This window comes from Haematobia irritans, chromosome 1 (genome assembly GCF_050003625.1).
Source record: "Haematobia irritans isolate KBUSLIRL chromosome 1, ASM5000362v1, whole genome shotgun sequence".
Taxonomy (NCBI): Eukaryota; Metazoa; Arthropoda; class Insecta; order Diptera; family Muscidae; genus Haematobia; species Haematobia irritans.
Genome location: NC_134397.1, coordinates 219,313,012 through 219,336,221, shown reverse-complemented (window position 1 = coordinate 219,336,221; position 23,210 = coordinate 219,313,012). Strand labels below are relative to the sequence as shown.

The following is a 23,210-nucleotide window of genomic DNA, read 5'->3' as shown; positions in this document are numbered from 1 at the left end:
AAAATTCGGATTAGTTTGCTCTAAATGAAAATACTTTATACGAAAGGGGAATTTCGTTTGTCTAAAATTTCATTCCGTAGGAAAATATTTTTTCTTTGGGTGTAGGTTAGGTTAGGTGGCAGCCCGGATGTATCAGGCTCACTTAGACTATTCAGTCCATTGTGAAACTACATTGGTGAACTTCTCTCTTATCACTGAGTGCTGCCCGATTCCATGTTAAGCTCAATGACAAGGGACCCCCTTTTTATAGCCGAGTCCGAACGGCGTTCCATATTGCAGTGAAACCACTTAGAGAAGCATTGAAACTCTCAGAAATGTCACGAGCATTTCTGAAAAACTTTTTGGTGTTCGGTCGAAGCAGGAATCGAACCCACGACCTTGTGTATGCAAGGTGGGCATGCTAACCATTGCACCACGGTGGCTCCTTGCTCCTTCAAGAAGTTCCGAAATCCAAACCTGGCGATCGGTGTATATGGGTGCTACATATAATTATGGGCTGCTATGGACCAATTTTTGCATGGCTGTAAGAGGCTATAGACTAACAACACCTTCCAAATTACAACCGGATCGGATGATATCTGCTTCTCCAAGAGGATTCGCAAGCAAAATCTGGGGATCGATTTATATTGGGGCTATATATAGTTATTGACCGATATGGACCAATTTTTGCATGGTAGTTAGAGGCCATATACTAACAAAACAAACCGAATTTCAACCTGGTAGGATGAATTTTGCACCTTCAAGAGGCTCCACAATTCAAATCGGGTGATCGGTGTATATGGGTGCTACATATAATTATGGGCTGCTATTGACCAATTTTTGCGTGGCTGTTAGAGGTTATATACTAACACCAGCTTCCAAATTACAACCGGATCGGATGATATCTGCTTCTTCAAGAGGATTCACAAGCAAAATCTGGGGATCGATTTATATGGGGGCTATATATATTTATGGACCGATATTGACTCAGTTTTGCATGGGTGTTACAGGCCATATTTGTGTACCTCGTGCCAAATTTCAACCGGATCGGATAAAATTTACTCGCTTAAATTTGTGTGGGTCGGTTTATGTGGGGGCTTTACGTAAAACCGTAATCCGATATAATCCGTTTGCAATACCATCTGACCTACATCACATACACAACTAGTTGTGCCAAATTTCAAGTCGATAGCTTGTTGCGTTTGGAAGCTAGCGTGACGGACGGACATCGCTAGATAGACTCAGAAATTCATCACGACCCACAATATACATATACTTGTACTTTATGGGGTATGACAAAGTTAATATACCCCCCCCCCACTTTCTATGGTATAAAAACTAAAAAAAGGATTTTTATGTATTTTTTATTAAATTTGAATTATACTATAATTTTTACAACTTGAAAAACTTTTATATAATATATTTTTTAATTTTATATAATAATTTTATATTTTATTTTTTTATATTTTAATTTTATATAATAAATATTTTTTTTATTTGAAATCAATAAAAATTAGAAAATTCTCGTAATTTGCAAAACCTTTTCAAAAGAACTCCCATGGAAGAGGAAAAGTTAACATACTCTGGTTAACATTCACCCTCGGGATGAAATTTTTAGTTGTATTGTCATGATATTTTATTTTTATTGTTGGTTCTCTATTCCTTTTTATGACATCTTTTTATTAACATTTAAATTTGGACTTTAAACCGTCACTTAGAGTATTTTCTAAGACTGGTCCAAAAGAACTTTATATGAAGTTGAAAAAATTAATTAATCCATTTTTCTGTTGTTGGAACTAACATCAGGTTACAAATTTTTAGCATCTCGTATGAAGATTTCGGTTTCTAGATGCTTTTAAATTAAAATCGGCGGAATGGTTTACTGTTTCATAGCAAATAAATGAATTTTTTATACTTTTCTCTATTTGGAGCCAAAATAATGCTAGGTTAAAAATTTTAGGCAAATCGGAGGAATGAAACTTATTCTTTTTCCTGGATTTCTTCATACCGATATACATAGAATGTATGAATAACTTTCCCAAAATTTTATTTCAAAAGTATTTTATGAAGTCTTCATAAGCTTTGAAAAAATGTCTCTCTTCGTATGCTGGCCATCTAACTGCTTTTAGTCTTTAAATCTTATAGACTTTGTTAGTGCTATTCCTCAAATAAAAACTGATTGCATCAGTATTCTCATTTCTTTGTTTTATTTTGTTACCGTGGATTTCAAGACTATTGTATTCTGCTGAATTTACTTTTTTCTATATATTCGTCTTGTTTCTCCTTTTTGTTTATTGATAAATTCCCATTTTGTTTTCACTGATGTGGAAAAATAAACATGAAATACATTGTAGTCTATGGTATCTTGTATGGCATATTCATAGATGTTTTGTAAGCGATTCTCATGAAGTCACGCAATATAGCTGACCTACGAGTTTCATCTCATCGAGCATGATTTTGAACAGGCCAATCTGCCATCAGGATTAACAGAAAGACATACAGATGTATTGGTTCTCATGAACTGGACGGGGCAAAGCTTAAAGTGAAATATGTCCGTATGTGTATCACTTTTTATTCATTTTCCGGTGCTGACAAATTGAAAATAAAAAGTCTTCTACGTGTTGGTATTAAAATAAAATTGCTTTGTTTAAATTTTTAATAACGCATCCAATTCAATATTTTGGGATATATGTATATAAAAAATACAAAAAAAAATTGTATATACCAATAACACACGTTTAAGGTTTATTTAAAAAAAAAGTTAAGCAAGTATTTTTGGAAAAAAAATCGTTGAACTCCAGTTGTTTCATTTTGCCTTCTTTACTCCGCACAGATAAAAAAATATTTTAGGGTTCATTTTCGTCTTTAAGGTGTCTTTGACCATAATACATAGGCCCGGCTCCAGAGCACGGTTGCCATTCATGCCAAAAATAATGTAACAAAATTTAAAGAAAATTTTACCAAAATTCTATCAAAATAAAATATGTTTCATTTTAAATTTTTGATCCAATTTTTTGTGGTTAGTATGAAAAAATGTTTTTTATTTTTTATTTTGAAAGAAATGTTTTATTATTTTGTTTTGAAAGTTTATTTAAGTAATTGCAATATTAAATGTTATGATCTCTCCTACCAGCGACCATTTTCAGATGCATAAATATCTCTTGAATTGTAAACATATGGAATTTTAAATGTAATAACGATTTTAGCTTTCACCAACAAGAGAAAGTTACTACTTCTACTAAAAGGGAGAACTTAAAATTTTGTCAAAATTTTATTTCGGTAGAAAATTTTATTTTTTCAAAATTTTATTTCTATAGAAATTTTTGTAAAAATTGTGTTTCTATAGGAAATTTTGCCAAAAAAATTATTTATATAGAAAATTGTATCCATTTTTTTCTATAAAAATTTTGTCAAAATAATACTTCTATAGCAAATTTTGTCACAATTTTTTTTTCTATAGAAAATTTTGTCAAAACTTTATATCTATAGAAAATTTTGTGAACATTTTATTTCTATAGGAAAAAATTTTGTAAAATTGTTATTTCTATAGAAAATTTTGTTAAAATTTTATTTCTATAGAAAATTTTGTTAAAATTTTATTTCTATCGAATATTTTTTTGCAAAAATTTTATTTCTATAGAAAATTTTGTTAAAATTTTATTTCTAAAAAAATTTTGCCAAAATTGTATTTCTATAGAAAATTCTGTCAACATTTTATTTCTATAGAAAATTTGTCAAAAATTTGATTTTTATAGAAACTTTTTGTTAAAATTTTTTTCTATAGAAAATTCTGTCAACATGTTATTTCTATAGAAAATTTTATTTTTATAGAAAATTATGTTAAAATTTTGTTTCTATAGAAAATTTTTGTCAAATTTTTATTTCTATAGCAAAGATTGTCAAAATTTTATTTCTATAGAAAATTTTGTCAAAATTTTATTTCTATAGAAAATTTTATCAACATTTTATTTTTATAGAAAATTTGTCAAAAATTTTATTTTTATAAAAAATTTTGTTTCTATAGAAAATCTTGTCAAAATGTTATTTCTATAGAAAATTTTATCAAAATTTTATTTCTATAGAAAATTTTGTCAAAATTTTATTTCTATAGAAAATTTTGTCAAAATTGTATATCTATAGAAAATTTTGTCAAAATTTTATTTTTATAGAAACGTTTGTTAAATTATATGTCTGTAAATGTCTGAAATGTAAAAATGTTATTTCTATAGAACATTTTGTCAAAATTTTATTTCTATAGAATTTTTTTAAAAAATTTATTTCTGTAGAAATTGTTGTAAACATTTTATTTCTACAGAAAATTTTGTCAAAAATTTACTTTTATAGAAAATTCCGTCAAAATTTTATTTCTATACAAAATTTTGTAAAAATTTTATTTCTATAGAAAATTTTGTCAAAATTTTATTTATTTCTATAGAAAATTTTCGTTCTATAGAAAATTTTGTCAAAATTTTATTTCTACAGAATATTTTGTCGAATTTTTATTTCTCTAGAAAATTGTGCCAAACAAAATTATTTCTATTGAAAATTTTGTCATTCATTTTTCAAATTCTTCTTTATTAATTTGATTTTTAAATACAATTCATTTAATGAGATTTTATCACAGTAGATATTACAACAAATGAGACACTGGCTGGCAATATAAGCTATGTCATTTAAGATACATATTATTAAAGGCAAAAACAGGTTAAAGACCTTTATATGAAATTAAACAAAAGTCAAATATTGTTGAAAATGAACATGCATGCAGAAGATTATCTAATTCAATAACCTAAAACAACATATATTTTCAATTTGATAATTTAATAGAAAAAAAAGAAATATTTTAATATACTTGCTCTACAATTTTGTTAAAATTTTATTTCTATAGAAAATTTTGTCAAAAATTTTATTTCAATAGAAAATTTTGTCAAAAATTTATTTCTATAAAAAATTTTGTCAAATTGTTATTTCTCTAGAAAATTGTGCCAAAAAAAATATTTCTATTGAATATTTTGTCAAAAATGTATTTTTAAAAAAATTTTGTCAAATTGTTATTTCTATCGAAAATTTTGTCAAAATTTAATTTCTATAAAAATTTTGTCAAAATTGTATTTTTATAGAAAATTCTGTCAAAATTTTATTTCTATAGAAAATTTTCTAAAAATTGTATGTCTATAGAAAATTTTGTCAAAATTTTATTACCATAGAAAATTTTTCAATTTTTCCCTATAGAAAATTTTGTAAAAATTTCACTTCAATAGCAAATTTTGTCAAAATTTTATTCCTATAGAAAATTTTGTCAAAATTTTATTTCTATAGAAATTTTTGTCAAAATTTTATCTCTTTAAAAATATTGTCAAAATTTCGCTTCGAGAGAAAGTGTTATCAACATTTTATTTCTATATAAACGTTTGCCAACATTTTATTTCTATAGAAAATTTTGTCAAATTTTTATATCTATAAAAAATTTTGCCAAAATTTTATTTCTATAAAAAAATTTTGTTAATATTTTATTTCGATAGAAAATTTTGCTAAACCTTTATTTCTTCAGAAAATTTTGTCAAAATTTTATTTCTACACAAAATTTTATTTCTATACAAAATTTTGTAAAAATTTTATTTCTATAGAAAATTTTCTTTCTATAGAAAATTTTCTTTCTATAGAAAATTTTGTAAAAAATTTTATTTCTACAGCAAATTTTGTCCAATTTTAATTTCTCTAGCAAATTGTGCCAAACAAAATTATTTCTATTGAAAATTTTGTCAAAAATTTATTTCACAAAACCAACAATAACAAAACAAAACAAATGGAAAAAGAAGAGGAGGCACGCTCAAAATAAACCCAGCCATGTGAATTCAAATCGATGATTTGACAGTGGCATAGGAAAAGAGATATGTTTGTTTCGAATTTATTTCGGCATAAGCCGGCTATCAATGTAAAACCTTTTTTCGGAGGGTTCAAGTGTGGTTTTTGTTGGGTTTAATAAACTGCCTGAATTTATTCTGATAATTGGTTGATAGTTTTGCTGCAAGTAGAGGATGCTGATGAGGAATGTGGTAATTCCGAAACGTGCGTCCATCCAACCATCTTGCAGTCTATAGGGCTTTGCCCAAATAAATTTGACAAACATTCTTTTCCTCTGTTGGTTAAGCTACACTTGTAGTTTAGTCAATGTATGGTTTTAAGCTGCAATAAAAAACAACAACAATGCTTAAAGAACAAAACCAACAATAACAAAACAAAACAAATGGAAAAATTTATTTCTATAAAAAATTTTGTCAAATTGTTATTTCTCTAGAAAATTGTGCCAAAAAAATTATTTCTATTGAATATTTTGTCAAAAATGTATTTCTAAAAAAATTTTGTCAAATTGTTATTTCTATAGAAAATTTTGTTAAAATTTTATTTCTATAGAAAACTTTGTCAAAATTTTATTTCAATAGAAAATTTTGTCAAAATTTCATTTCTATAGAAAATTTCGTTAAACTTTTATTTCGATATAAAATTTTGTCAAAATTTTATTTTTATAGAAAATTTTGTCAAAATTTTATTTCTATAAAAATTTTGTCAAAATTTTATTTTTATAGAAAATTTTCTAAAAATTGTATGTCTATAGAAAATTTTGTAAAAATTTTATTTCCATAGAAAATTTTGCAATTTTTCTCTATAGAAAGTTTTATCAAAATTTTATCTCTTTAACAATTTTTTTAAATTTTATTCCTATAGAAAATTTTGTAAAAATTTCACTTCAATAGCAAATTTTGTCAAAATTTTATTCCTATAGAAAATTTTGTCAAAATTTTATTTCTATAGAAATTTTTGTCAAAATTTTATCTCTTTAAAAATATTGTCAAAATTTCGTTTAGAGAGAAAATGTTATCAACATTTTATTTCTATAGAAAATTTTGTCAAATTTTTATTCCTATAAAAAATTTTGCCAAAATTTTATTTCTATAAAAAATTTTGTTAATATTTTATTTCGATATAAAATTTTGCTAAAACTTTATTTCTTCAGAAAATTTTGTCAAAATTTTATTTCTACACAAAATTTTATTTCTATAGAAAAATTTATTTTTATAGATATTTTGTGAAAATTTATTTCTACAAAAAAATTTCTATAAAATTTTATTTTTTCTAGAAAACTTTGTGAATATTTTATTTCTATTGAAAATTTTGTCAATATTTTATTTCTAGAGAAAATTTTGCCAAAATTTTATTTATATAGAAAATTTTGCGATTTATGGTAATCACATCTGTAAGGGATTAGGGATCAGAATTTACGAAAACTAATGACTATAAAAAAATTATAAAAGGTAGCACAATGGTAATAAAGGTATCAAATAGAGGGTGTTGCAGCCTATAATTTCTTTATTTTTACAATGTTTTTTTTTTGTATAATGAAAACCCCAAAATTTTTTTGTGTGTATTTAAAGGAAATTTAAGTAAAATTTGATTTTTAGAGATTCTATTAAAATTTACTAGAACTCTTACAATTACTAACAATGAACTTCAATTCACCCAATACAGGTTCGTTTGTAATATTCTTAAAATTCCATAAAATTATGGTTTTAAGGTACAAAAAAAAAAATGCAAACAAAAATTTTTGTTGCATACTTATAGGCATATGCAGAGATTTATTATTGTTACATACCATTATGGCTTCAAGCATTCATAAATCTATCTATTATTGAATAGACTTATATATAATTTGTGCTTCATTGAACACTCCAATGTCCAGCTAACCTTTACTTTATTGAGGACTTGGACTGTTCTGAGCCATATAGAAAATTTGGGTAATATTTCAAGGCAAATTAAATGAAGGCATATGCCATCAACAGTCTTTGCAAGCTAAGTTATTGCTTCTTTGGTGAAATAATTTGGCAAGAATAGATGCTGGATTATTAAATATAAAATGAAAATATGTATTTTGGGGTAATATGCATAGTTTGTTAGATGAATTTTTAAGTAATTGGTAAACGTATGCCAAGTAGTTTAGAAGGATTATGTTTTCATTATGATTAAGACGATTTTTCTTAAAAATGTTATTCATTTAAACATTGTACTCATGTATGGTACTTGTGAGCTCACTATTTAAACGCCAAACTATAGATACATCCATAAATGTTCCAATTAGATTGTACGTTTTTCTGTTATTCGAAAGTGAAAGTTTTATTCGAAATTTAATAATTTAACATACAGAGACCTTGAATACCATGTTGCTTCAATTTAGAAAATATAGTTTTTCTATAAATACCATTTGATGGAATTTTTAAATGGAAATTCTCTAAATGATGTTGACCAATAAATTAGTACTTTCGCCGAATTTCATATCCATGTCATGGCAGCTGATGCTTCGGGTTCAGTTAATGCAATAATCATTGTACTTAACACAATGGCATAATACATTTGCAAATAATGTGGACTGTGAATTACCAGTATGGCTCATTAGGTGTTACAAATATGCGGACACATGTAACGACATCATCACCATCATAATATGTGGGCACACAAATGTCATTTATCTAATAATCAGACGCACTTGAACACTCAGATAGCTTTAGCAAGGTCCTTTGTCAATGTCCACCCAACATAATATAATGAAATTCATAGTCGCAGATGTGGAATTAATAATTTATCGATACACACATTAATTGGCAAAATGGCAGGGAATTTAGTTCACAATGCATGGAAATTTTCTCATTGTGGTCAGAGTTTAAGTTAATTTAATTTCCCCCGATAGTTCAACATTGTGGTTTCCAATGGATTTCCTGTGAATGACAGTTTATCCATAAACATACACAAAGGCTATATCCGCACACACACAGACATGGACCGAATGTAGTATACTGTCCAAAGGGGGTTATGGCTTATATGAAAGTAAAGGAGTATATGAAACATGCATAGGTGTGTGTGTTTGTGTTATGAGTTTGTAGTAAGTGAGCGCAGCAGTTGTCTGAATTCACAGCCACAAACAGGATTCAAGAGTAAAGAAGATAGGAAAAAACAAATCTTGAAATTCCTATAACATTGTCCGTTTCTTATAGAAAACCGGAAATTATTTTCTCCATGGCATTTCAGTATATATATACACCATCTGACCATCTACCTATCTCTGCTCCCGAGTCTTTAGTTCTGCTATTTCCGGCCTTGATTGTTTGAGATAAAATTTATTTACTTTTTTTGGTGTGTATTTGGTTTTTCTGCTCGTTAGGTTTTGTAGAATTCTGATTTTGTCATTTCTTTCAATTTGAAGTAGTCGAACAAATGTGTTCCTACAAATTACATGTTTATCTGTAATACCATAAATCTATTACCAAACAAAATAGTAGTTCAAATTGTTCGCCTTTTTTCTTTCTTTGTTGGATGGTAGCCAAATGGAGAGCCAATCGCAGAAAGGAGGTAGTCTACATTTCAAGACAATGCTAGTAGTCCAACATTTGTTAAAAGAATAATGCAGTTAATAAATATTGTCTGTGCCAAAAAGTCATAGAATAAAGCCTATTTTGTTAAATGGCAAGTATTAGGGGTATTTTGTAGAAAGGATATTATAAAATTAGAGTCAACAAATGGTTGTAGGCGTACAGGAGGAGAAGGTTGAAGATGCCTGAAGAATTTAGTTCCAGTAATAGTTGCACCAAAAATGAGGGCTTTATTGCGATTTTAAGGAATTTCAAGTACACTGTAGCGTATGAGTGTTGCTCTATGGAATGATCGATAACGTATACGCACCACCATTACAACAGTTTTTTTTATACATACCACCATAGAATGGTGATGGGGGCATAATAAGTTTGTCATTCCGTTTGTAACACATCGAAATATCGATTTCCGATCAGGGAGAAATTCTAAGGCGATATAACCATGTCCGTCTGTCTGGCTGTCTGTCTGACTGTTGTAATCACGCTACAGTCTTCAATAATAACGCAATCGTGCTGAAATTTTGCACAAACTCATATTTTGACTGCAGACAGGTCATGTTAGAAGATGGGCTATATCGGTCCAGGTTTTGATATATTCCCCATACAAACTGCCCTCCCGATTTGAGGTCTTGGGTTTATAGAAACCGTAGTTTTTATGCAAATTGCCTGAAATTGGAAATCTAGAGGTATTTTAGGACCACAAAGAGGTGTGCCAAAAATTGATAGTATCGGTCCATGTCAGGGCTGCCAATAAAATTTCAAGAATAATCGTCAGTTTTTTCCGAAAAAATCGTCATAATCGTCACTTCCATTTTAAAAATCGTAAAAAAAAAAAATCTGCAATGTTAATAATATTAAAACCAAACTAAATTTATGGTTAAAAACAAAAATATTTATTTCATATAAAGAACAGAAAATTAACACAACTATGCATATTAACAACAAAATCATAATGAATTCAGTCTTGTATAAAAACAAAATAAAAAAACATGTTTATGCAATGCAATGCCTGCAATACCAAAAATAATATAAAAAATATTTTTTAATATATAGTTTTAATTCAGTAAGTTTTTTATTTAAAAATAAAAATAAAGATCTTCAATATTTACATATGTGTTGCCCGATTTTCCAAAATTTGACAATTTGCAAAAATTTTATTAAAAATAAAATTTTGCAAAATTTTCTTAGAAATATAGTTTTGCAAAAATGTTCATAAAAATACATTTTTGCAAAAATTTACTATAGAAAATAATTGCCAAAAATGTTCTATAGAAATAAATGTTTGCAAGAATATTCTATAGAAATAAAAATGTGCAAAAAATTTCTACAGATATAAAGGCTTGAGAAAGTTTTCTATAGAAATAAAATGTTGACAAAATTTTTTATAGAAATAAAATTTTGACAAAATTTTCTATGGAAATACAATTTTGACACAATTTTCTATAGAAATAAAGATTTGACAAAATTTTCTATAGAAATAAAGATTTGACAAAATTTTCTATAGAAATAAAATTTTGACAAAACTTTCTATACAAATATAATTTTGACAAAATTTTCTATAGAAATAAAGATTTGACAAAATTTTTTATAGAAATAAAATTTTGACAAAATTTTTTATAGAAATAAAATTTTGACAACATTTTCTATAGAAATAAAATTTTGACAAAATTTTCTATAGAAATAAAATTTTGACAAAAATTTCTACAGAAATTAAATTTTGACAAAATTTTCTGTAGAAATAAAATTTTGACAAAATTTTATACAGAAATTAAATTTTGACAAAATTTACTGTAGAAATAACATTTTGACAAAATTTTCTATAGAAGTAAAGATTTGACAAAATTTTCTATAGAAATAAAGATTTGACAAAATTTTTTATAGAAATAAAATTTTGACAAAATTTTTTATAGAAATAAAATTTTGACAAAATTTTTTATAGAAATAAAATTTCGACAACATTTTCTATAGAAATAAAATTTTGACAAAATTTTCTATACAAATAAAATTTTGCCAAAATTTACGATTGAAATAAAACTTGAACAACTTTTTATAGAAATAAAATTTTGCAAAATTTGCTATAGAAATAAAATTCTGACAAAATTTTCTATAGAAATAAAATTCTGACAAAATTTTCTATAGAAATAAAATTTTGACAACATTTTCTGTAGAAATAAAATGTTAACAAAATTTTCTATAAATTCCATATTAAACATTTCTTTCGTATAAAACAAAATTTTGATATATACTAACCATTTGATCAACAACTTCAAGATATTTTTGTAATTTGGTAGATTTTTGATAAAATTTTCTTCATATTTTGTTGGTATATTTTTGGCAAGAGTGATAACCGTGATAATAACACTGTAAATGTAAGATAAAATGAGGTATATCTCCTACATGTGTGAAATCTCTAGCAAAAACTTGCAATTTCTCTATCTTACTATTTTCAATTGAATTCTCTCATTTGCTGGCTCTAATTGTGTAAACGAACCGTTTCTAGTCCAAATTTTTTAACCGAGCTAATATCGTCATTTTTGGGGCAAAAATCGAAAAATCGGCATTTGCTATTTTTTGACTAAAAAATCTTCGAAATGCCGATAAATCGGCAAAATTGGCAGCCCTGGTTCATGTTCTGGTATAGCCCCCATAAAGATTGATCTCCCGAGTTTACTTCTTGGGCTTATAGAAACCATGAATTGGAAATCTAGAGGTACTTTTGAAACATAAAGAGGTGTGTCAAGTATCGTGAGTATCGGCCCATGTTTTGGTATAGCCCCCATATAGACCGATCACCATATTTTATTCTTGGGCTTCTAGAATCCGTAGTTTTTATCCAATTCTCCTGAAATTGAAAACCTAGAGTTATTTTAGGTCCATAGAGAAGTGTGCAAACAACTGTGAGTATCGGTTCGTGTTTTGCTTTAGCTCCAATTTAGATGTTTTATGAAGAGGTGGGCCAAAAATGGTGAGTATCGGTCCATGTTTTGATATAGCCTCAATATAGACCGATCTCCAGATATTACTTCTCGGGCTTATATAAATCGTAGTTGTTATGCAATTTACCTGAAATTGGAAATCTAAAGGTTCTTTAGGACTATAAAGAAGTGGGCCAAAACTTGTGAGTATCGGTCCATGTTTTGATATAGCCTCAATATAGACCGATCTCCAGACCGTAGCTTTTATCCAATTTACCTGAAATTGGAACTCTAGAGGTATTGTATGACCATAAAGAAGCTCGCCGAAACTGGTGAGTATCGGTCCACGTTTTGCTATAGCCCCAATTTAGATCGATCTCCATATATTACTTCTTGGGCTACTATAATTCGTAGTTGTTATCCAATTTGCCTGAAATTGGAAATCTAGAGGTATTTTAGAACCACAAAGAGGTGTGTCAAAAATGGTGAGTATCGGTCCATAGTCCCCATATAGCCCGATCTCCCGATTTTACTTTTTGATAATAATATTTGATTCATGGTGGTGGGTATTTAAGATTCGGCCCGGCCGAACTTACTGCTGTATATACTTGTTTAAAATTCTATGAGAATCTAAATTTTTTCTGCAGGGCCTTTCTACGCTTACAACTATAACAAGTCCATGTAAACTTCATTGAAGATTATGCCAATTTACAATACTTTCGCCTAAAACGTTGGAGAGCAAAACTATTTTTGGAAGCTCTTTTTTATTGAGATATTTTAAAAGTTTATCTTTGATGTATAATTCAACCTTCCTTCTTTGTATTTACAAGAAAAAATCTTTTGCAATACCACACCACTGACATTTTCATATTTTTATAATTAAAACATCAATTGATAAAATAAATTATATTATTAAAATAAATATTGATTACTCACCAAAGAACACATTGAACAAGAACAACAACTTCTTTTTGCGGAAATCAGAGATGGACATATTGATATAGGGTTTTTATTTGTGGTTGACAGCAAAAAAATATCAAAGAGGAAGCGAAGAAAATACTGCAAAGAGACAAAAAGAAAAAAAAAACAAAATCAATACAATCCAATTACCATAAAGTAGTGACGTTTATACATATAGATAAGGCCTCATATAAAGGCATATATTTATAAATGAATGGTAGAGTAAAGTGAAAAATGAAAAAAAAAAAATTAAAAAAAAGAAATCTGGATATATTATAATGATCAGGTATAATTAAAATACCTGATCTTTATAATATCTAAGATTTTCTTTTTCTTTAAGTTTTTTTTTTTTAATTTTAAGATAAATTCAATCTTATAGTGGGAAATTTTTGTACACCTATGGATACACCATTTAATTCTTCACCCAAAATAATATTATAATTTTTGTTAAAGAAAATTTTTAAGTTCAACAAAATTTTTGTTGATATAACAAAATTGGTTTCTAATGTGACAAAATATTACTAAAATCATAATTGTATTTACAAATTACGTTGTTAGCTCAAATTTAAACATAATTTCAATCGTATTGACAAGAAAATTGATATTTTGATATTTTTTATTTTTTGTGTGTTATCCGTCAGTCTAAAGAAATTTGTATACATATTCCTGTAAATATTCCATCAGTTTAGGATCGAATATATTGCATATCGCTCAACATCTCAAAGGAGAATAGCAGAGGTCCTTCACATTAGATTTGATTAATTTTTTCTATTTCTTTGAAATCATCAATTGGAAATTTATTTCGATAAAAGATATATAGCTTGGCTATATGTGGCTATCGATCTCACTTGGCTTCTTAGGCTGTATAAATTTGCGTATATCACTTATTGTTTTGTATTTCCTTTCATTAAAATACCGACATTTTTTAAAAGAAACTTAATTGTAATTGGCTCTATGACCTACGTGCCAAAAGATAAATATCATAAATCAAGAAATCCTTGTATTCATATGGGATTTTAACATCAAATCGTATTTGATGCATAACATTTTGTTCGTTAAGTGATATGTATGTAGGCGCCATCTAATAACTCATGGGATGTCAAAAGGGGTTTATTTAAAAATGATTTGGTTTCTTTTGATTTTTCAAATAGGGCTTATGGGATGACTGATATCTTTTTGTAAGGGTCAATTTAGGTTTTGATTGGAAAGTGTTGGCAATTTATACCACTTTTATAAAGATTTATTGGCATTTGAAATTTAAAAGGTAAAGAGAAACAAGTATATACGGCCGTAAGTTAGGCCATGGCGAATCTTATGTACCCTCCACCATGGATTGCATAGAAACTTGTACTAAAGGCTGTCATCCACAATCGAATTACTTGGGATGCGATCACACTTGCCGATGGCAAGGTATCTTAAATCTTCTTAACACCGTCTTCTCAATTGTAAATTAGTCCATATGGGGTATATATTAAACCAAAAAAAGGTCGTATATAATTCAGTTTGACAAAATTTGCTATAGAAATAAAATTTTGACGAAATTTTCTATAAAAATAAAATTTTGACAAAATTTTCTATAGAAATAAAATTTTGACAAAATTTTCTATAGAAAATAAATCTTGACAAAATCTTGTAGAGTAATAAAATTTTGATAAAAATTTTCTATAAAAATAAAAAATAAAAAATTTTCTATAGAAACAAAATCTTGACAAAATTTTGTATAGTAATAAAATTTGACGAAATTTTCTATAAAAATAAAATTTCGACAAAATTTTCTATAGAAATAAAATTTTGACAAAATTTTCTATAAAAATAAAATTTTGACAAAATTTTCTATAGAAATAAAATTTTGACAAAATTTTCTATAGAAATAAAATTTTGACAAAATTTTCTATAGCAATACAATGTTAACAAAATTTTTTACAGAAATAAAATCTTGACAAAATTTTGTATAGAAATAAAATTTTGACAAAATTTTCTATAGAAATAAAATTTTGACAAAATTTTCTATAGAAATAAAATTTTGACGAAATTTTCTATAAAAATAAAATTTTGACAAAATTTTCTATAGAAATAAAATTTTGACAAAATTTTCTATAGAAATAAAATCTTGACAAAATCTTGTAGAGTAATAAAATTTTGATAAAAATTTTCTATAAATATAAAAAATAAAAAATTTTCTATAGAAACAAAATCTAGACAAAATTGTGTATAGTAATAAAATTTGACGAAATTTTCTATAGAAATAAAATTTTGACAAAATTTTCTATAGAAATAAAATCTTGACAAAATCTGGTATAGTAATAAAATTTTGACGAAATTTTCTATAAAAATAAAATTTTGAAAAAATTTTCTACAGAAATAAAATTTTGAAAAATTTTCTATAGCAATATAATGTTGAAAAAATTTTCTATAGAAATAAAATCTTGACAAAATTTTGTATAGTAATAAAATTTTCACAAAATTTTCTACAGTAATAAAATTTTGACAAAATTTTCTATAGTAATAAAATTTTGACAAAATTTCCTATAGTAATAATTTTCTATAGAAATAAAATTTTGACGAAATTTTCTGTAAAGTAACATTTTGACAAAATTTTCTATAAAAATAAAATCTTGACAAAATTTTGTATAGTAATAAAATTTTGGGAAATTTTCTATAAAAATAAAATTTTGACAAAATTTTCTTTAGAAATAAAATTTTGACAAAATTGTCTATAGAAATAAAACCTTGACAAAATTTTGTATAGTAATAAAATTTTCACAAAATTGTTTATAGAAATAAAATTTTGACAAAATTTTCTATAGCAATACAATGTTGACAAAATTTTCTATAGAAATAAAATCTTGAAAAAAAATGTGTATAGAAATAAAATTTTGACGAAATTTTCTATAAAAATAAAATTTTGACAAAATTTTCTATAGAAATAAAATCTTGACAAAATTTTGTATACTAATAAATTTTTGGGAAATTTTCTATAAAAATAAAATTTTGGAAAAATTTTCTATACACTCAAAAAAAATTGAACTCTCTATTTCACTAAAACCAATTTAACTTTATTTTAGTTCATAGAATTATTATGTTTGGAGAAAGTTTTCTTTACTCTAATAATTTTTTATGTACGTTAGTTAAATTAACTAAACCCGGGGAAAAAATATACTCAAATGAAGCATAAAGATTAACTAAATTCGTGTCTTCCACAAAATAGTTCAGAATTGTTTTAAATTTGTAAATTTTGCCAAAAATGTGTCCATCATGAACTTCGTATGTCACTAAAGACATTCTTGCAATTTTGAACTCCAAGTTTTTCCTTCAAACTACAAAATTTTTTTTAACAAGTGAAAAAACTTAGTTATGTCTAATAAATTTTCTTGAATTTGTCGAAAAATATTTACTTATTTTTATGACATCGGCGTGATGCCAACGGTAGTAATACTGTTTAGTTAAAATTTTCTACAAATATTCAACATTTTCTAAAATTAACCGAAAGTTTTCTTCTTGGTGGGTTCACTGTTTTTTTCAGTGTAGAAATAAAATTTTAATAAAATTGTCGATAGAAATAAAATCTTGACAATATTTTGTATAGTAATAAAATATTCACAAAATTGTTTACCGAAATAAAATTTTGACAAAATTTTCTATAGAAATAAAATCTTGTATAGTAATAAAATTTTCACAAAATTTTCTACAGTAATAAAATTTTGTCAAAATGTTCTATAATAATAAAGTCTTGACAAAATTTTGTATAGTAATACAATTTTGACAAAATTTTGTATAGTAATACAATTTTGACAAAATTTTGTATAGTAATACAATTTTGACAAAAATTTTCTATAGAAATAAAATTTTGGTAGATTATATTTGGGGATCGGATATATATAACTATAGACCGATATGGACCAATTTTGGCACGGTTGTTAGCAGCCATATACTAACGCAATGTACCAAATTTCACCATATACCAAATTTAAACCGGATCGGATAAATTTTGTTCCTCCAAGAGCTCTGCATTTTATATGCAGCTCTGCATATAAAATTAAGACCGGTATGGACCAATTTTTGCATGGTTGTTAGAGACCATATACTAACACCACGTACCAAATTTCAACCGGATCGGGCGAATTTATTGTAATTTTTTGTTTTTGTATTTTTTTGGTCAATATTTTTATTATTTAACTATTTACCTTTTAATTTTAAGCCATTATATTATTCATAAAATGTTTATATTATATTTTTTGAGTAGTTCTATTGTAATTTATCTTGCATCGGCCTTATGACTTTAAATTACAAAATTGAGCGAATAAATGAAATGAATTTTTGCTCTTCCAAGGGGCTCCGGAGGTCAAATCTGGTTATCGGTTTATATGGGGGCTATATATAATTATAGACTGATATGGACAATTCCTGCATGGTTGTTAGAAACCATATACTAACACCACGTACCAAATTTCAAACGAATCGGATGAATTTTGCTCATCCATGGGGCTCCTGAGGTCAAATATGGGGATCGGTTTATATGGAGGCTACATATAATTATGGACTGATATGGACCAATTCCTGCATGGTTGTTAGAGACCATATACTAACACCGTGTACCAAATTTCAACCGAATCGGAAGAATTTTGCTCATCCATGAGGTTCCGGAGGTCAAATCTGGGGATCGGTTTATATGTGCGCTATATATTATTATGGACCGATGTGGATCAATTTTTGCATGGTTCTTAGAAACCATATACTAACACCATGTACCAAATTTAAATCGAATTGGAAGAATTTTGCTCATCCATGAAGTTCCGGAGGTCAAATCTGGGGATCGGTTTATATGTGCGCTATATATAATTATGGACCGATGTGGATCTATTTTTGCATGGTTGTTGGAGACCATATACTAACACCATGTACCAAATTTTAGCCACATTAGATGAAATTTGCTTCTCTTAGAGGCTCCGCAAGCCAAATCGGGAGATCGGTTTATATGTGCGCTATATATAATTATGGACCGATATGGACCAATTTTTGCATGGTTGTTAGAGACCATATACTAACACCATGTACCAAATTTAAAACGGATCAGATGAATTTTGCTCCTCCAAGAGGCTCCGCAAGCCAAATCTGAGCGTCGGTTTATATGGGGGCTATACGTAAAAGTGGTCCGATATGGCCCATTTGCAATACCATCTGACCTAGATCAATAACAACTACTTGTGCCAAGTTTCAAATCGATAGCTTGTTTCGTTCGGAAGTTAGCGTGATTCCAACAGACGGACATGCTTAGATCGATTCAGAATTTCACCATGACCCAAAAGATATATACACTATGGGGTCAATATTTCGATGTGTTACAAACGGAATGACAAAGTTAATATACCCCCCATCCTATGGTGGAGGGTATAAAAGCACTATGATAAATTTTTAAGATTTCAAATTAAAATAAAATTAGGAATAATATTAAGATTACGATTTTTCTTCTACTTCGAAAGGCGATACACTACATATTTAACTATCGAACGTATACAATATATGTATACAAGAAAAATTAAAAAAACATGTTTAAAATGTCAATGAAATCACAGCGCAAAATACTTTTTTTGGTTAATAAAACAGTTATGAAGGACTGCTTTTTTCATGTCAACCTGTAAAATTTTATGCACTTAGTACATTAATATTTTTCGGGATACGACTTTAAACTTTCAGCAAATAACATCAAGGGAATACATCTTTAAAATTAACGGCATAAAAAACTTGAATAAATGAAAAGCAAAATGATTTCGAGACAATTTCCATTTTCTCGAAATGCATATGCATTAAATGTCAGCTCGTAAAAGTGGATAACAATAAACTCTTAACTACTGGATGTACTGAGTCAAGAACAATTCAAATAAACATGTTACTGTCTTCCACTTCGTGGAAGACAGTAACATGTTTTTGGGAAGAAAATACTTTCAGTTAAATTGTGGAATGTCGCCCTCAATGAATGACACGATGATGGAATTGCGAGAAACTAAAATCACTTTAACGGCAAAGTACCTAATAATATACCCAATAATAAAAACAGCAACTATTTGATACGTACTTATGCTTGTTGAACTTATTTTTTTTTTTTTAATTTTACCCATGTAAAGGATAAAATATAATTAAATAATTTTTCTATTTCAAAATATTAAATGGAATTTTAAATAATTATTTTAATATATTTTTTTTTTGTTAATTTAAATGAATCAAGCAAAAAAATAAAAAACAAGTATATACGGCCATAAGTTCGGTCAGGCCGAAGCTTATGTACCCTCCATCATGGATTGCGTAGAAACTTCTTCTAAACACTGCCATCCACAATCGAATTACTTAAGTTGCGGTAACGCTTGCCGATGGCAAGGTATCTTAAAACCTCCTAACACCATCTTCTAAATTGTATGTAAGTCCATACGTGGTATATATTAAATCAAAAAAGATCGATCCAATACGTATATAATTCAGTTTGACAAAGTAGACATAAAATTTTGACAAAATTTTCTACAGAAATAAAACTTTAACAAAATTTTCTATAGAAATAAAATTTTCACAAAATTTTCTATAGAAATAAAAATTTTGACAAAATTTTCTATAGAAATAAAAATTTTGAAAAAATTTTCTATAGAAAGAAAATTTTGACAAAAATTTCTGCAGAAATAAAATTTTAACATAGAAATAACATATTGGTAGATTATTTTTGGCTCGAGTGGCAACCATGATTATGAACCGAATAAAATTTGAACAAAATTTTCTATAGAAATAAAAATAAAAAAAATTTTATTATGAACCGAATAGAATTTTAACAAATTTTTCTCTAGAAATCAAATTTTGACAAAACTTTCTATAGAAATAAAATTTTGACAAAATTTCTATATAAATAAAATTTTGGTAGATTATTTTTGGCTCTAGTGGAAACCATGATTATGAACCGATATGGACCAATTTTTGTGTGATTGGACCAATTTTGGTATGGTTATTAGCGACCGTATACTAACACCACGTTCCTAATTTGAACGGGATCGGATGAATTTTGCTCCTCCAAGAGGCTCCGGAGGTCAAATCTGGAGAACGTTTTATATGGGGGCTATATATAATTATAAACCGATGTGGACCAATTTTTGCACGGTTGTTAGAGATCATATACCAATACCATGTACCAAATTTCAGCCGGATCGGATGAAATTTGCTTCTCTTTGAGGCTCCGCAAGTCAAATCTGAGGATCGGTTTATATGGGGGCTATATATAATTATGGACCGATGTGGACCAATTTTTGCATGGTTATTAAAGACCATATACCAACACCATGTATCAAATTTCAGGCGGATCGGATGAAATATGCTTCTGTTAGAGGCTCCACAAGCCAAATCTAAGGGTCCCTTTATATGGGGGCTATACGTAAAAGTGGACCAATATTGACCAATTTTTGCATGGTTGTTAGAGACCATATAGTAACACCTTGTACCAAATTTCAGCCGTATCGGATGAAATTTGCTTCTCTTAGAGGGTCTGCAAGCCAAATTTGGGGGTCCGTTTATATGGGGGCTATACGTGAAAGTGGAGCGATATGGCCCATTTGCAATACCATCCGACTTAAATCAATAACAACTACTTGTGCCAAGTTTCAAGTCGATAGCTTGTTTCGTTCGGAAGTTAGCGTGATTTCAACAGACGGACGGACGGACATGCTCAGATCGATTCAGAATTTCACCACGACTCAGGATATATATACTTTATGGGGTCTTAGAGCAATATTTCGATGTGTTGCAAACGGAATGACAAAGTTAATATACCCCAATCCTATGGTGGAGGGTATAAAAAGGGTATAAGTATGGGTATCGTGTGTTTTATTACGAAGAGAAGAGATCAAATGGATGCTCACCTTGATGGATACAAAGTAAAACAGAACCAAATTCAAACGATATTCTATCTATCAAACCTATGATTCTAATTTTCGTTTAATTGACAATTCACAATAAAATTCACTCGATAACAATTCAGCTAAATATATGGAAATAAAAATTCACAATAGAGAAAATTAACCAGAACTGATAATTCAAAAAATTCATTAAATTTTAATTTTTTAAATATAATATCATAATTTAAGGGCAAATTAAATTTGTCCACTCATATCTCCTACACAAAGTGAGAAGGCAATTAATTCGTGATCACCGCCAAAAAATTTGGTCATTTTATATTTTCCTATTACAAGTTTTGGAAAATCTTCCAAATAGTTGGTCAAATTGTAGCCTCTAACCAATAGCTGTGAGACCATTTTTCTTCCTGTGCCATATTATGTATTTATAGTAAAATTTCCCTGATACTTTTTAAAAACACTGGAAATCGTATTCCTCTTTACCTTAAGATGCCTTAATTAATGTTTTTTTTTTTGATTTTGATTATATTTTTCCCCATTCCATTCCATTTTCGTTGTAGTGCAATTTTTTTTTTGCAATCGCAGTCCTTATTATAAATTATTATTAAAATATTAGAAATTTTAAAAATGTATCTATTTTGAAAATTGTCTATTTTTAAAATTTTCCTAAAATAGTCCTAGGCGTCATTTTCAATGCCATAATACAAACAAAAGGTAAATTCATGAGGAATTAAATGTGCAACACAAAAAAACTTAAGATTTCTATTCCTTTATCCATTGCCATTTAAAGATTGTTTTCTTAAAGACCACCATTTGTATTTGTACAATACAAAGACCAACACAAATACATGTCCATACGAATGTGCAAAATTTTTTTGCGATATATTTCCTCTTCAGACGGTGATGGGACTTAGGTAAATCCTTCATGGTTTTTGTGATTTTGTTTTTGTTTGTATTGATGCGGTTGGTGGTAGTGCTACTGGCTTTGCTTGGCTGGGTTTTCAAGTACAAGGAAAACATGACGAATTGTTTAACAGTGTCTTTTTGATCCTTTTGTTATGTTGGCAGAGAACAAACAAAAGACACATTTCCACCTTTTAGAGAAAATGCATTGCAAGGCATCGTGATGATGATGATGATGCTGCTGCTGCTTTCCTACATATCCATATATTTGTATTACACCAACACCTTCTCTGTCCCTATCACCCCTCTAAAGTCAGGGACTAATATGCACTGGGCTAAGGGCAAAACAATGACAAAGACCTAGAGAACTACATAGAAAAATGTGAGTGCAAAAAAAAAATGAAACCACGTGCATAATGATTCCTCACATTTCCCTTGATGTCCTATGGTGTGGATGATAGAGGAGGAAGAAGAAAAAACCTCCAGTTCTTGCTGTTGTTGTTGTTGAGAGAATACAGATATCCACAAAGTTTAAGCTTGGCAATCTCAGAAATTGCTCACTTAAAACTTGTCTCGGAAATTAGTTTGAATGAATTGAAGGTCTTTGCTTAGCTATTATGATAAAATATTTACACACACACATCTATATACCCATATATTTTCTTAAAATTAGGGGGGAAATTACAATAAACTGCTGCAAGACAATGATTGTTGATTTTACCCTAGCCATCATATGTGCCATAATTTGATTTTATTTATTTTTGTAATTTAAACTTTATGCATTTGTTGTTGCTATTGCGTTTGGTTTTGTAAATCTTTCTGCGTTAATCTTCCCCGTGGTCCTATGTTTAGAAAAATTAAACAAACAACTATAGAATTCAATTATTTTGTTTATCCTTGTTTGCATATAAAATTAAAATAAATATTTTAGTGTTTTTGTTTTTACCGATGGAAACACAAAAATATATGAGGGTCAAACCAGAAAATCTGTTATGGATCTGCAGCTAGGAAATTGACCAGAGATTTTTTCTTCCAGTATTAAATACTAATACTGAGGGGTAAGGCAAAGGTATTACGTAGATACTCTTTCGTTTTATGAAACAGTAGAAATACCCAACAAAAAAAGCGTCGCCAAAGTGCTACTAAATTTT

General features: G+C 27.8%; 1 protein-coding gene across 2 annotated transcripts in view; it reads right to left on the bottom strand.

The window, feature by feature from the left end:
* Positions 1 to 23,210, bottom strand: part of Scp2 (Sarcoplasmic calcium-binding protein 2) — a 160,132-nt gene that overhangs the window by 84,802 nt on the left and 52,120 nt on the right. For both annotated transcript variants that reach the window (XM_075292822.1, XM_075292821.1), the window contains one exon: positions 13,250 to 13,372. In XM_075292822.1, the coding sequence (XP_075148937.1) occupies positions 13,250 to 13,307 (58 nt within the window). In that variant the 5' untranslated portion in view covers positions 13,308 to 13,372. The remainder of the gene's footprint in view (positions 1 to 13,249; positions 13,373 to 23,210) is intronic.